Here is an 11159-nt window from a genome sequence, read left to right on the forward strand (position 1 = left end):
CATCCAACATTGGATAACAGCAACAGAAAGCTGGTTAACAAGCACATCTGCACTATTGCTTGTGGTTGAAACAGCCTACCTGTTGCTCAATTTAAATAATAACAAGCCAGCTGGCCGTTGGTGGCACATGCCTTTCATCCCAGCACTCAGGAGGCAGAGTCAGGCAGATCTCTATGAGTTCGAGGTCAGCCTGGACTACACAGAGCAAGATCCAAGACAGGTACCAAAACTACACAGAGAAACCCTGTCTCGAAAAAAATAATAATAATAATAATAGCATGCCTCGGGTATCCCTCTATGAGGCTGGGAAGCTCCACGGTCATCACGAGAATCACTTGACCCCAAAAGAACCAACTCACAAAGACATAAGAGCAGACAGCTACAACCCTGGGTCCTCTGCCCTTCAGATTTCTGGGGGAAAAGATGAGGCTTCCACTTAAAGCAGATCTCTCCTTTGCACAGGCAGTGAGGCATGCTATGTTCAGATGTTAGCCACAATGAAGGCTGAGTACTCAGCTCTAAACTCCAGCAATGGAAATATCAATCTAAGTTTTTCTTTTAACTTATCTTTGTGTAATCCCATCTCGGCATTGCTACAGTCCAACTTACCTGATCCTAAGCACGTTCTCTATCTCACACCATAGACATTCACACTAAAATGAGGATGACTGTTTAAGTATAATCATCTAGAAAGTCCAGAAAACTAAAGGTAGGTTTTTCTTTAGATATATTTAGACTTGGAAGACAACAGAGCTCAGTGATATTTAGTGAACCATATTCCATCAACTTCTTAGAATCTCTTCAATCCATTAATAAGGAAGTCATTCATCCAATGTACCCTTCTATTTTCATGTAATATTAATTTTGTTATAGTAAACATTTTTAACATACTTTATGGTTTCAATACTATTTCTCCTACAAATTTTTATTTTGTTGGGACAACCTTATGAATTGAATTATAATATTTATATACAATGAAATATGAAGTCTAGACATAACCATTGATTTCTGCAATTGATTTTCAAACAGTTCATAAGGGACAAATTCAAGCTTCATGGGGGAAAAAATGATATATAGAAATAGGAAGCAGATTTCAGCCCCAGCAGCAGACCAACAGGTAAGAGTCCTGTGGTCAGGTAGTACCACCACTGCTACCCATTGAGCCCTATAACCTACAAGACCCCCTCCATTGCCCAAACATACCAAACCCATCATTCCCCACCACCCCCAACCCCAGTCAACCATTTACCACAAAATCATCAACCACTAGAGGCACAAGCACCACCTGCAACATTTGGTGACTGGTCTTGAAAGACCCGAGCCCTTCAGGCTTAGACCCCCAAGCCTCAAGAAAAGAGAAACTTCAAGCACCAGGAAATGAGAAACTAAAAATCTAGTTCCAAGAGCAAGCTGACTCAGCCATTGTTCAATCTCCCCTGCAACCATATAACAGTGTAAAGAGATTTCTGTTAAGAGATGTGCTCAACTGTGACTGGGATAGTTGCAGGTGTTCCAGGAAGGACCACTGTGACCTTTGTGTAAACTCCACTCCTGCCCTGATACCCCCCTTGAGGTTTCAGGAAAAATGTACCTGTTGATGTAACTGTACCCCCTTTGTGATCACTCTGTACCCAGACCATGATCTTGTGAAACAAAATTGTATGGGAATTGTAATCTTATGGCTTTTGTGAGTTTTTCCTTTAAAAATCCCCATGTGGCTGGAGTAAGATGCGGCTCTTGCCCTTAGGAGCAGGGTTTGCCCTTCTATATAGAAGCTTTAATAAATCCTCCTGCTATTGCATCAACTGGACTGGAGTCTGGGTTCTTGGGGCACCCACTTGAGACCCTAAACTTTGGGGTCCAATAGTCTCCCAGCTTAACTGCTCCAGTCCCTAGGCCCTACAGGCTGGATCTGTCCCATGACCCTCCCCCTGCCATCTCAGCTTCAGCAGCCAGCTAACAGGTAAGAGTCCTGCAGGCAGGTTGTTCTACCAGTACCTCCACTCGCTGGACTCTGTAACCTGTAAGACCCACTCCACAGCCCAAAACATCTGAGGCTATCATCCTCCCCCTGGCCAAGCATCTGCCAAAAAGTCACAGAAAATATATGCAACAAAATCATAGAAGAAAACTTTTCCCAATTTAAAGGACATGCCTATGAAGATACAAGAAGCTTACTGAATATCAAATAGATTGGACCAAAAGAAAAAGTCCCCTTGCCACATAATAATCAAAACACTAAACATACAGAATAAAGAAAGAATATTAAGAGGAGCAAAGGAAAAAGTCCAAGTGACTTGTAAAGGCAGACCCATCAGAATTACAGTCAACTTCTCAACGGAGATCCTGAAAGCCAGAAAGTCCAGTACAGATGTTTTGCAGACACTAAGACATCATGGATGCCAGCCCAGACTCCTAAAGCTAGCAAAACTTTTAATCACAAAAGATGGAGAAAACAAGATATTCCATGACAAAACCAGATTTAAACAATACTTATCCACAAATACAGACCTACAGAAAGTACTAGAAGGAAAACTTCAACAGGAGGAAGTTAGCTGCACCCACAAAAACACAGTTAATAGATAATCTTAAACCAGAAAATCCCAAAGAAGGAAAACACACACACACACACACACACACACACACACACACACAGAGAGAGAGAGAGAGAGAGAGAGAGAGAGAGAGAGAGACAGAGAGAGAGAGAGAGAGAGAGAGAGAGAGAGAGAGAGAGAGAGAGAGACTACCACCATCAACAATAAAACCAAAAAAAGGGCAGGTGCTGTGGGATGTCTTTCTGTATGCTGTGAATATGTGTTATTCCCATGGGCTAATAAATAAAGCTGCCTTAGCCTATGACAGGGCAGGATAGAGCCAGGTAGGAAAACCCAAGAGAGATAGTGAGAGGAGAAAGTAGAGTAAAGGGGAGATACCAAACCACTGTTCAAAGAGTAACATGTATTGGGGCACAGGTAAAGTCACAGAACATGTGGCAATATATAGATTAATAGTTATGGGTTGAGTTAAGTTATAAGAGCTAGCTAGTAAGAAGCCTGAGCCATAGGCAATATAATTTGCAATTAATATTAAGCCTCTGAATGATTATTTTATAAGTGGCTGTGGGACAATGGGACCAGATGGGACCAGAGAAACTTCCCTCTACAAACAGGAATTAACAATCACTTGTAAAGGGTAGCTGTTCCAGCTTTGACCTTGAAGCACCACCTCAGTGGGGCAGCTGATAACTGTCACACCTACATATGACATGCCCCTGGGGCGTGGCTGAGATGAGAACCCTTAAGACCCCAGATCCATCCTTGATCCAACTCCTCATGATCCTGGATGCTTGATGGCAGACCCAGTCAGTGTTCTCCAGGGAACTCCACTGGACTGCACCTCACCTCTCCAGGATCCTGTAACCAACCCATTTACTGGCTACAAGTTACCCCAAAATAAACCCCCTTTTAACCACATGGAGTTGCCTTTTTAAATCCCTGCATTATCTGGTTCCCAATGTGGGGCAAACTCCAGTCGCCTCCACCCTCAGCCTCTTCTCTCTTGTATTGTACCTATACAGCTAATCTCACAATTAATGTAAATTTCTTGAATGCTATTATTACAAACTATTTATGATAGTAAAGAAATGCAGGTTAGTAGTTAGTCACCTATTACAATCAAATTTGTAGTCATGATATATAGATAGATAGATAGAGATATAGATATAAATATATCAAGGTCAAACAGTGGTATATTTTAGATAGACAGGTGGTCTTCAAACACTTCAGAGATCTACAGAATATGGCATTTAAGATGGTTTAACAACATAAAGGGTTTTTTTGTTTGTTTGTTTGTTTTTTGTTTTTTTTCTTAATGACAATGAGAAATGTCTGTTCCTGGAAGCACCAATCAACTTCAAGGAAGATGATGGGTATTGAAGAAAGTCCATATGGAGTTTACTCTCTCTGTGGCAAAAGTTAGCCACTGGGCAAGAAAGTGCCCTTGCCTCTACTGCTGACAGTATGCTGTCCAAACTGGGCAAGCAGGACAGAAAAGAAAGTGACTGCAGAACTTTCCCAAGACAAGGAAGGATGGTCCTTCAAAAATCCTGCTTCACAGATAAGTCTGTCAGATATTCTAGGCCTATAGGGCAAAGATGGATGCTCCAACTTTGCAGAGGAACCTTGGTTGACTATCCAGGCAGCCAGCTATTTCTGTCCTTGGTAGTTGTTTGTTCTACACTTCCTGTTTACTGGGGCAATAGTATATCCTTCTCAGATCTCTGACGGAGTTGAAGACTAGATAGCTATAGTTATCTTTTTACCAGACTCAGAAGAAAAACTTACTAAAGAGGTGTACAGTGTATAAAGTTGAGAGACATAAAAAGACAGTCTAGGCCGGGCGTGGTGGCGCACGCCTTTAATCCCAGCACTCGGGAGGCAGAGCCAGGCGGATCTCTGTGAGTTCGAGGCCAGCCTGGGCTACCAAGTGAGCTCCAGGAAAGGCGCAAAGCTACACAGAGAAACCCTGTCTCGGGAAAAAAAAAAAAAAAAAAAAAAAAAAAAAAAGACAGTCTAGGGTTGGTAATGCAAGTTAGAATAGAAAGTGAATTAGGTAAGGCACTTTGGACTCACCAAGATTGGATAGATAATGGAGTGTTTTCTCTGAATTTGTCAAATGCTAATGGACCAGACATATTGTAATTCTTGCCTCTCTATATATTTGTATATAGTTATTGTACTTATTGCATATAGTTTTCCTATGTTAGACAAAAAAACCTTTGCTTGCTTTTCGTTTAGATTTTTTTTAAAAAGCAGAAATAATGTATGATATTTCGTTTGTTTTCTGACAAACTAAGCTTGACTGGAGATCAGAGGGTGGATCTAGCCTCTACTTAACCATAGAAGTCAGGCAATGGTGGCACACACCTTTAATCCCAGCACTTGGGAAGAGGGAGCAGGAAGATCAGGAAGTTCAAGGCCACCCCGGCTACACCAGTCTAAAAGAGAAACAGAGCCAGGTGGTGTTGGTACACGCCTTTAATCCCAGCACTAGGGAGGTGGAGAAGACTTTAGTCCCAGCACTAGGGCGGTAGACACAGGAATATAAGGTGAGTGGAGACAAGATCTGAGCCTTTTAGGTATGAGGATTCAGAGAGATCACTGTTGGCTGCTTCTTTGCTTCTCATTTCTTCAGATTGTTAACAGGGTATTTGACTCCTGGTTTTTATTGATAAAACTAAATAGGATCATGCTTCAGGGAGGAGCTTGATCCTGCCCCAATTTGGTATGCTATAAATTATTGACACCATGGGAGCTTACCCTTTCTGAGGAGTGGAATGGGCTGGGAGGTGGGGGAAGGGAATAAGAGGAGAGGAGGAAGGGAAAACTGTGGTTGGTATGTAAAATATATATATATATATATATATATATATATATATATATATATATATATATATATATATATATATATTGGTTTTTTCGAGACAGGGTTTCTCTGTGTAGCTTTGCGCCTTTCCTGGAGCTCACTTGGTAGCCCAGGCTGGCCTCGAACTCACAGAGATCCGCCTGGCTCTGCCTCCCGAGTGCTGGGATTAAAGGCGTGCGCCACCACGCCCGGCTCGTAAAATAATTTTTTAAACAATGTAATAACTTTTTGAAAAAACAAAGAACATCTAACCCATAATCCTGTTCAATGGAATTTAGCGCCTTCCTGGAGGCGTGGCCGGTTGCTGGGTGTGGCCGAAGCTCCTGGGAAAACTCTGCAGAGAGTCCTTAAAGCCAGTCAGCTCTGAAATCAGAACCACTTCCCAGAGACCTCACAGGAAGACTGAGGCAGAGGTGAGGCTCTGGGCGCTGACAGACATGGCTAACACAGAAGTCGGGAAGGCTGGATCTGTGAATTCTGAGGAGCTCAGTCCTTCACCCAAGAGAAAGCAGCCTGTAGACCAGAAGGGAGAAGATGAAGAGGCTTCGCCTTCGGAAAGTGGGGGAAACAGCGGTAAGAGCTCCCCGGAGGTGTCTCCCGTGAGACAAGGGAACAGCAGGCAGAGTCCTAGGGAGGCCAAGAACTCCAGGCAGAAGGGATCTCGGCATAGCTCAGGTGGCTCCCGCCTTGAAGAGAAGAGGAGTGCGAGCCCACCTCCCACCAGAAAGAGAGGAAGGGACAAGCCTGAGTCTACCAGAGCGAAACAACACCGGGCAAGAGATTCCCGGCACTCAAAACAGCCTGTCAAGGACAGAAAGGCCCACGCTAGATCAACTGGGCGGACTGGCCGGCGGCACAGGCATCGCAGAGACACCCTCGCCGCTCCATACAACTCTCTCAAGAGGCGCAGACAACATTCTCCAGAAGCCCGCTCATCCAGGTCGCTCTCACCGCTGTCCAGAGTCATCTCCCACGTGGGTGCCTTGGAGGTGGTCCTGGAAAACCTGCAGGTCCCTGGAGGGGCCTTCCTGCGTGTGCCCTCCAGCAGCAGGGAGCCCAGCGCCTCGCAGCGCGCCTGGCTCACATGGCAGCTGTCCCATGCTGGGGCCGCGCTGCACTGGGCGCTTTACACAGTCAATTACATCTTGGCTGTGCAGGCCTGGATGCCGAGATAGACCTAGCTCCATGCTGACTCCTCCATGGCCCTAGACCAGTGCCCACCTCCTCTCTTCTCCTCCTCTCTCCTCCTTCCCTCCTCTCTCCTCCCTTTCCCTCTTCTCTCCTCTCCTCTCCCAAGACCCAGGCCAAGTGGCCAAGGAACCCGGCGCCCCCGCCCTTCATCTCCCAGTACTTCACTGGATGGAAGGAAGCATGCTGGACCTGAGCAGAGCAGAGAAACCCGTGTGTCGTGAGCCCACCTGAGTACCAAACAGACTCCCTCTCCTGAGGGACTCCACCCTAGAGCCTGGAGACTACAGCAATGACAGCTGACCTGACTCTGCAGAAGACTCACTGGGGACTTGGACTGTGGAGTGAAAGCCTTCTCTGATGTTGACCACCTTCACATCTGCAGGTGCCTTGGGGATCATCTGAAAAAGGACTGCCTCTTAGAATCAAATCAGCAAATGCAGGTTGGGTCATTGTGCAGACAGGCTCCCACTTTTTTGAATGGGGTCAATCATGCCAATTGAGTGTTGAACTTGATTTCTTTCTGCTGGGCCCTTAGACACTGGCAGAAATCCTGACTTTGCATCAGATTGGCAAACTTGGATTGCAAACTTGTCTACGCTTTGGGTTTGTGATGAAATTCAGGCCACCACTCACCCACAGTTGATTAGATTTTCTTTGTGAGAGAGTCAGTCAATCAATTTTAAATCTGTGATGGGTTAAGTTTAATCTATTTACTGTAACAGGTTTTTTTTTTTTTAAATCATTTAATAAAACTGTAAACCTGGTATGGCAGAATGTCTTTTTTTTTTTAAATTTTTACTTTTTCCCCCCATTTTACATAACAACCACTGTTCCTCCTCCCTCCCTTTTGTCATCTGCCCCTTACTTCCCCCCATCCCACACCCCATTCACTTCTCATAGGGGGTGAGGCCTCCCTTGGGTAGTCAACACAGGCTGGTATACCAAGTTGAGGCAGGACTAATCCTCACGCCCCATCAAGGCTGAGTTAGGCATCCCACTATGGGGAATGGGCTCTAAAAAGCCAGTTCATGTATGCAGGATAGGTCCTGGTCCCATTGCCAGGGGCCTCACAAACAGATCTGTCCACACCATTGTCACCTACATTCAGAGTGCCTACTTTGGTCCCATGTAGGCTCTCCAGCTGTCAGTCCAGAATGTGTCTTTAAAACAGGATAAGAGGTTGAGGTGACACCAGAGAATTCCTCAGAAATTCAAGTGCAGCTTGGTTTAAAAAAGAACCAGGCTTACCAGGGCTTTATATATAGTAAGACCCTATCTAAAAAAATAAAAAATAAAAAAAAAAATCAAACCAACAACATACAAGTAATTTGAAGTAAGATATATTTGTTTTTCTTTATCTGAAGAATTGATTTTAGCTGAAATGATTGGCAAACAATATTATAGCTGATATTGTGATGCTCTCTCATTTTCGAATTCAGGAAAATTAACAAGCAGAAGCAATTTTTGTGGTGATATTTTATTTGTCCATCCCAATAAAATTTATCTGTGGATCAGAGGGAAAAGCTTGCCAATATAATAAACATAGAGGTGGACAGTGGTAGCACACGCCTTTAATCCTAGCATTGGGAGGCAGAGATCCACCTGGATATCTGTGAGTTCAAGGCCACACTGGGAACACAGCCAGGTGTGTTGACACAAGCCTTTAATTCTAACACTAACCATGGAGGTCTGGAGGTCTGTACAGACAGACAGGAAGTGATGTAGCTGAGCAGAGAGAGGAAGCAAGAGGGCAGGGACAGAAAGGATATAGGCATGAGTATATAGGAAGTAGGTCTCTTTGGCTGAGGATTTCTAGAGGTAAGAACATGGCTGGCTTCTTTCTGCTTCCCTGATCTCTCAGTTTTTACCTCAATATCTGGCTCTGGGTTTTGTTTGTTTGTTTGTTTAATAAGACCATTTAGAAATTCATCTTACAAATTTTCAACTCTTAAGCTAATGTGTCATAAACAGTATTTTGTAAGATAGTATAGTTTCTACTTTAGGTCATCTGAATAGTAAAGAAGCACAGAGGGTATGCATAAAATAACATGGAATGCTAGCAATTTATTTACCAGAAAAAAAAGGATGATATAGCTTAAAGGTGTACATATTAAACACATGGAATTAAAATGAATCATAAATGAGATGTGATCCAATTAAATCCATTTAATTATGGAAGGGCAGGGAATACATTATATGAGCATAACATCCAGCTTGAGGCAAAGGGTTCATCTAAGAGACAAGCTATAAAAGTCAAAGCAAATCTGGTCATAAACAATGCTCTTCTGCACAGACCTCAAATAGCTCAGGAGACAACAAAATCTGACAAGTGGGAATGTATCAAAAATTAAACCTTTTCTGCACAAAAAAAGAAAAGTCACCTGAGTAACCAGACAGACTATTGAATGGGAAAAGGGTTCTTCCCAACTATTTGGTTAATATCCAGGCAATACAAAAAAAGTTAAAAATCAAAATCCACATACAAGCCAGTCAATAAACAGGCATATGGATTAAACAGGTAGTATTCAAAAGACGAAATTCAAGTAGGTAATAAACACATGAAGAAAATGTTCAACATCTGTAGCCCCATCAGGGAAATGCAAATCAAAACTAAGATTTCATCACACTGAATTAGAATGGCTATCAAGAAAATACACAAAAATGGTGATTATCTGGGGAAAAGAGAATCTTTGTCAACATTGACAGGCATGCAAATCAGTATTAGTGCAAATACTGGAAATCTGCATGAAGTTTTTGAGAGAGAAAGATAGATGGGGTGGAGAAAGAAGGGTTTGGATATATATGTGAAAGAGTTAAAGTCTTCCTACAGTAGAGATAACTATAAAATAATTTCTATTGTGAGACTATTCTTACAGAATCAGCCTAGATTTCCAACAAAAGATAAATGAATGACTAAACAAAGTATGACATCTATACATAATAGAGTTTTATTCAATCATAAAGAATAACAGAACTGTGTCATAGAGTCAGAGATTATCTCAGATAAAGTAGGAAATTACACTCAGTTTTTCACTTATATAAAGATATAAAAGTGTAAGGGTTCCCCTTGGAGATGAGGATTTGGATCAGGAGAATAGGAAAAGAAACAGGGAGGTTCATGAAGGATTTTCTACATTCAGTGATGTGATGAGTGTGTGGAACCTTCATAGTCGATCTTATCTTAAAACACAGTTCTGTTGATGTCTTGTCCAACTTGGATGTGATAGTTTTTGTTTTATCTTATTATATTTTAGTTTCTTATATTAAAAAAATGAATGCAAAGCTAGATAGTATGGTAAAGGTTAACAATTGAACTGTCACTTGTACCTACCAAGAGAGGTAAAATTAGTGTTCTCCAATGGAGAGACATTGGGTATATCAGCCACTCCAAAATAAGTATCAAGTTCAGGAATAGGACTCCACAGTTTTTAATTTGTATTATATTATTATATTATAATATAATTATTATATTTATTATATCATATCATATCGTATATCATATATCATATCATATCATATATCATATTATTTTATTATATTATTATATTATATTGTATTATTCTTCTTTGCTTTTATTTGGATACAGTTCAGTGTTTAGTGTTTAGTGTTTTATTTTTGTTCTTTTTTTTTAATCTTGTGTGTGGCTTTAGTTTGTTTTCCTGGTTTTGGGGGATTTTGTTGTTGCATTGGCTTTTTGTTGTTTGATTGGTTCATGTTTTTTTGAGAAGAAACTCAAAGTTGGGATTTAAGGAGGGGTAGAGGATCTGGAAAGACTGGGGAGAGGGGAAGAATGTGATCAAAATATATTTATATTTAAAAGTTTTTTTTTAATATAACAAAAATTTTAAATTTAGCAAAAAAAAGCAAGGCAGTTAAATAAACATAGAAAGGGAAGTATTTATTAAGCATTGCAACTGTAAGAGGTACTCTGTTGGAGATTTGTAGATCTAGTTGAATTTAGTAAATTGACCCAAAGTACTGAGAAACCCAAAATTTCTTTCTCCCTGGAGTACTCTGGAGGAGGTGGGAATGAGGGGTGGGCTGGGGGGAAGGGGAGGGGGTCAGGAAGGGGGAGAACAAGGGAATCTGTGGCTGTTATGAAGAACTGAATAGTATTGTAAAATAAAATAAAACAATAATAAAAAATATATATATATATAAAAAAGAAGTCTCTGTGTGTTTATTTGGGTCTGAGCGGCTGTGGGCCCAGGAGGGACTGGAGAAAACTCCAGCCACACTTGATGCTGTTAAAGAGTGATAAACACAAAAAGTTAAAAACAAAAACAAAAAAAAACTAAATAAAATATATAAAACCAAGGAGCTGGCTGAGAAGAAACTCAGTGGGTAAGAACATTTATCATACAAATGCAAGGACCCAAATTCAAGTCCCACGACCAAGTAAAAAGTAGGCATGACAGTAACCTCACCATGAGGCACTAGAGGCAGGAATACACACACACACACACACACACACACACACACACCACAAAAATAAAACTAAAATAAAAACATACTCAGATTTCTGATTTGCACAATCAAAACAT

At 41.5% G+C, this 11159-nt stretch overlaps 1 protein-coding gene across 1 annotated transcript; it reads left to right on the plus strand.

The window, feature by feature from the left end:
* The first annotated feature begins 5861 nt into the window (after window positions 1-5861).
* On the plus strand, window positions 5862-6599 carry LOC119089248 (CLK4-associating serine/arginine rich protein-like). Its single transcript, XM_037211901.1, has one exon. It carries the CDS (start codon window positions 5862-5864, stop codon window positions 6597-6599), a length of 738 nt encoding a protein of 245 aa, XP_037067796.1.
* Window positions 6600-11159: the final 4560 nt, after the last annotated feature.

This window comes from Peromyscus leucopus, chromosome 18, assembly GCF_004664715.2.
Source record: "Peromyscus leucopus breed LL Stock chromosome 18, UCI_PerLeu_2.1, whole genome shotgun sequence".
NCBI classification, from domain to species: Eukaryota; Metazoa; Chordata; class Mammalia; order Rodentia; family Cricetidae; genus Peromyscus; species Peromyscus leucopus.

Bases quoted from the DNA above. Each gene is read 5' to 3' on its own strand.
- LOC119089248 (XM_037211901.1), top strand. From the start codon at position 5,862: ATGGCTAACACAGAAGTCGGGAAGGCTGGATCTGTGAATTCTGAGGAG.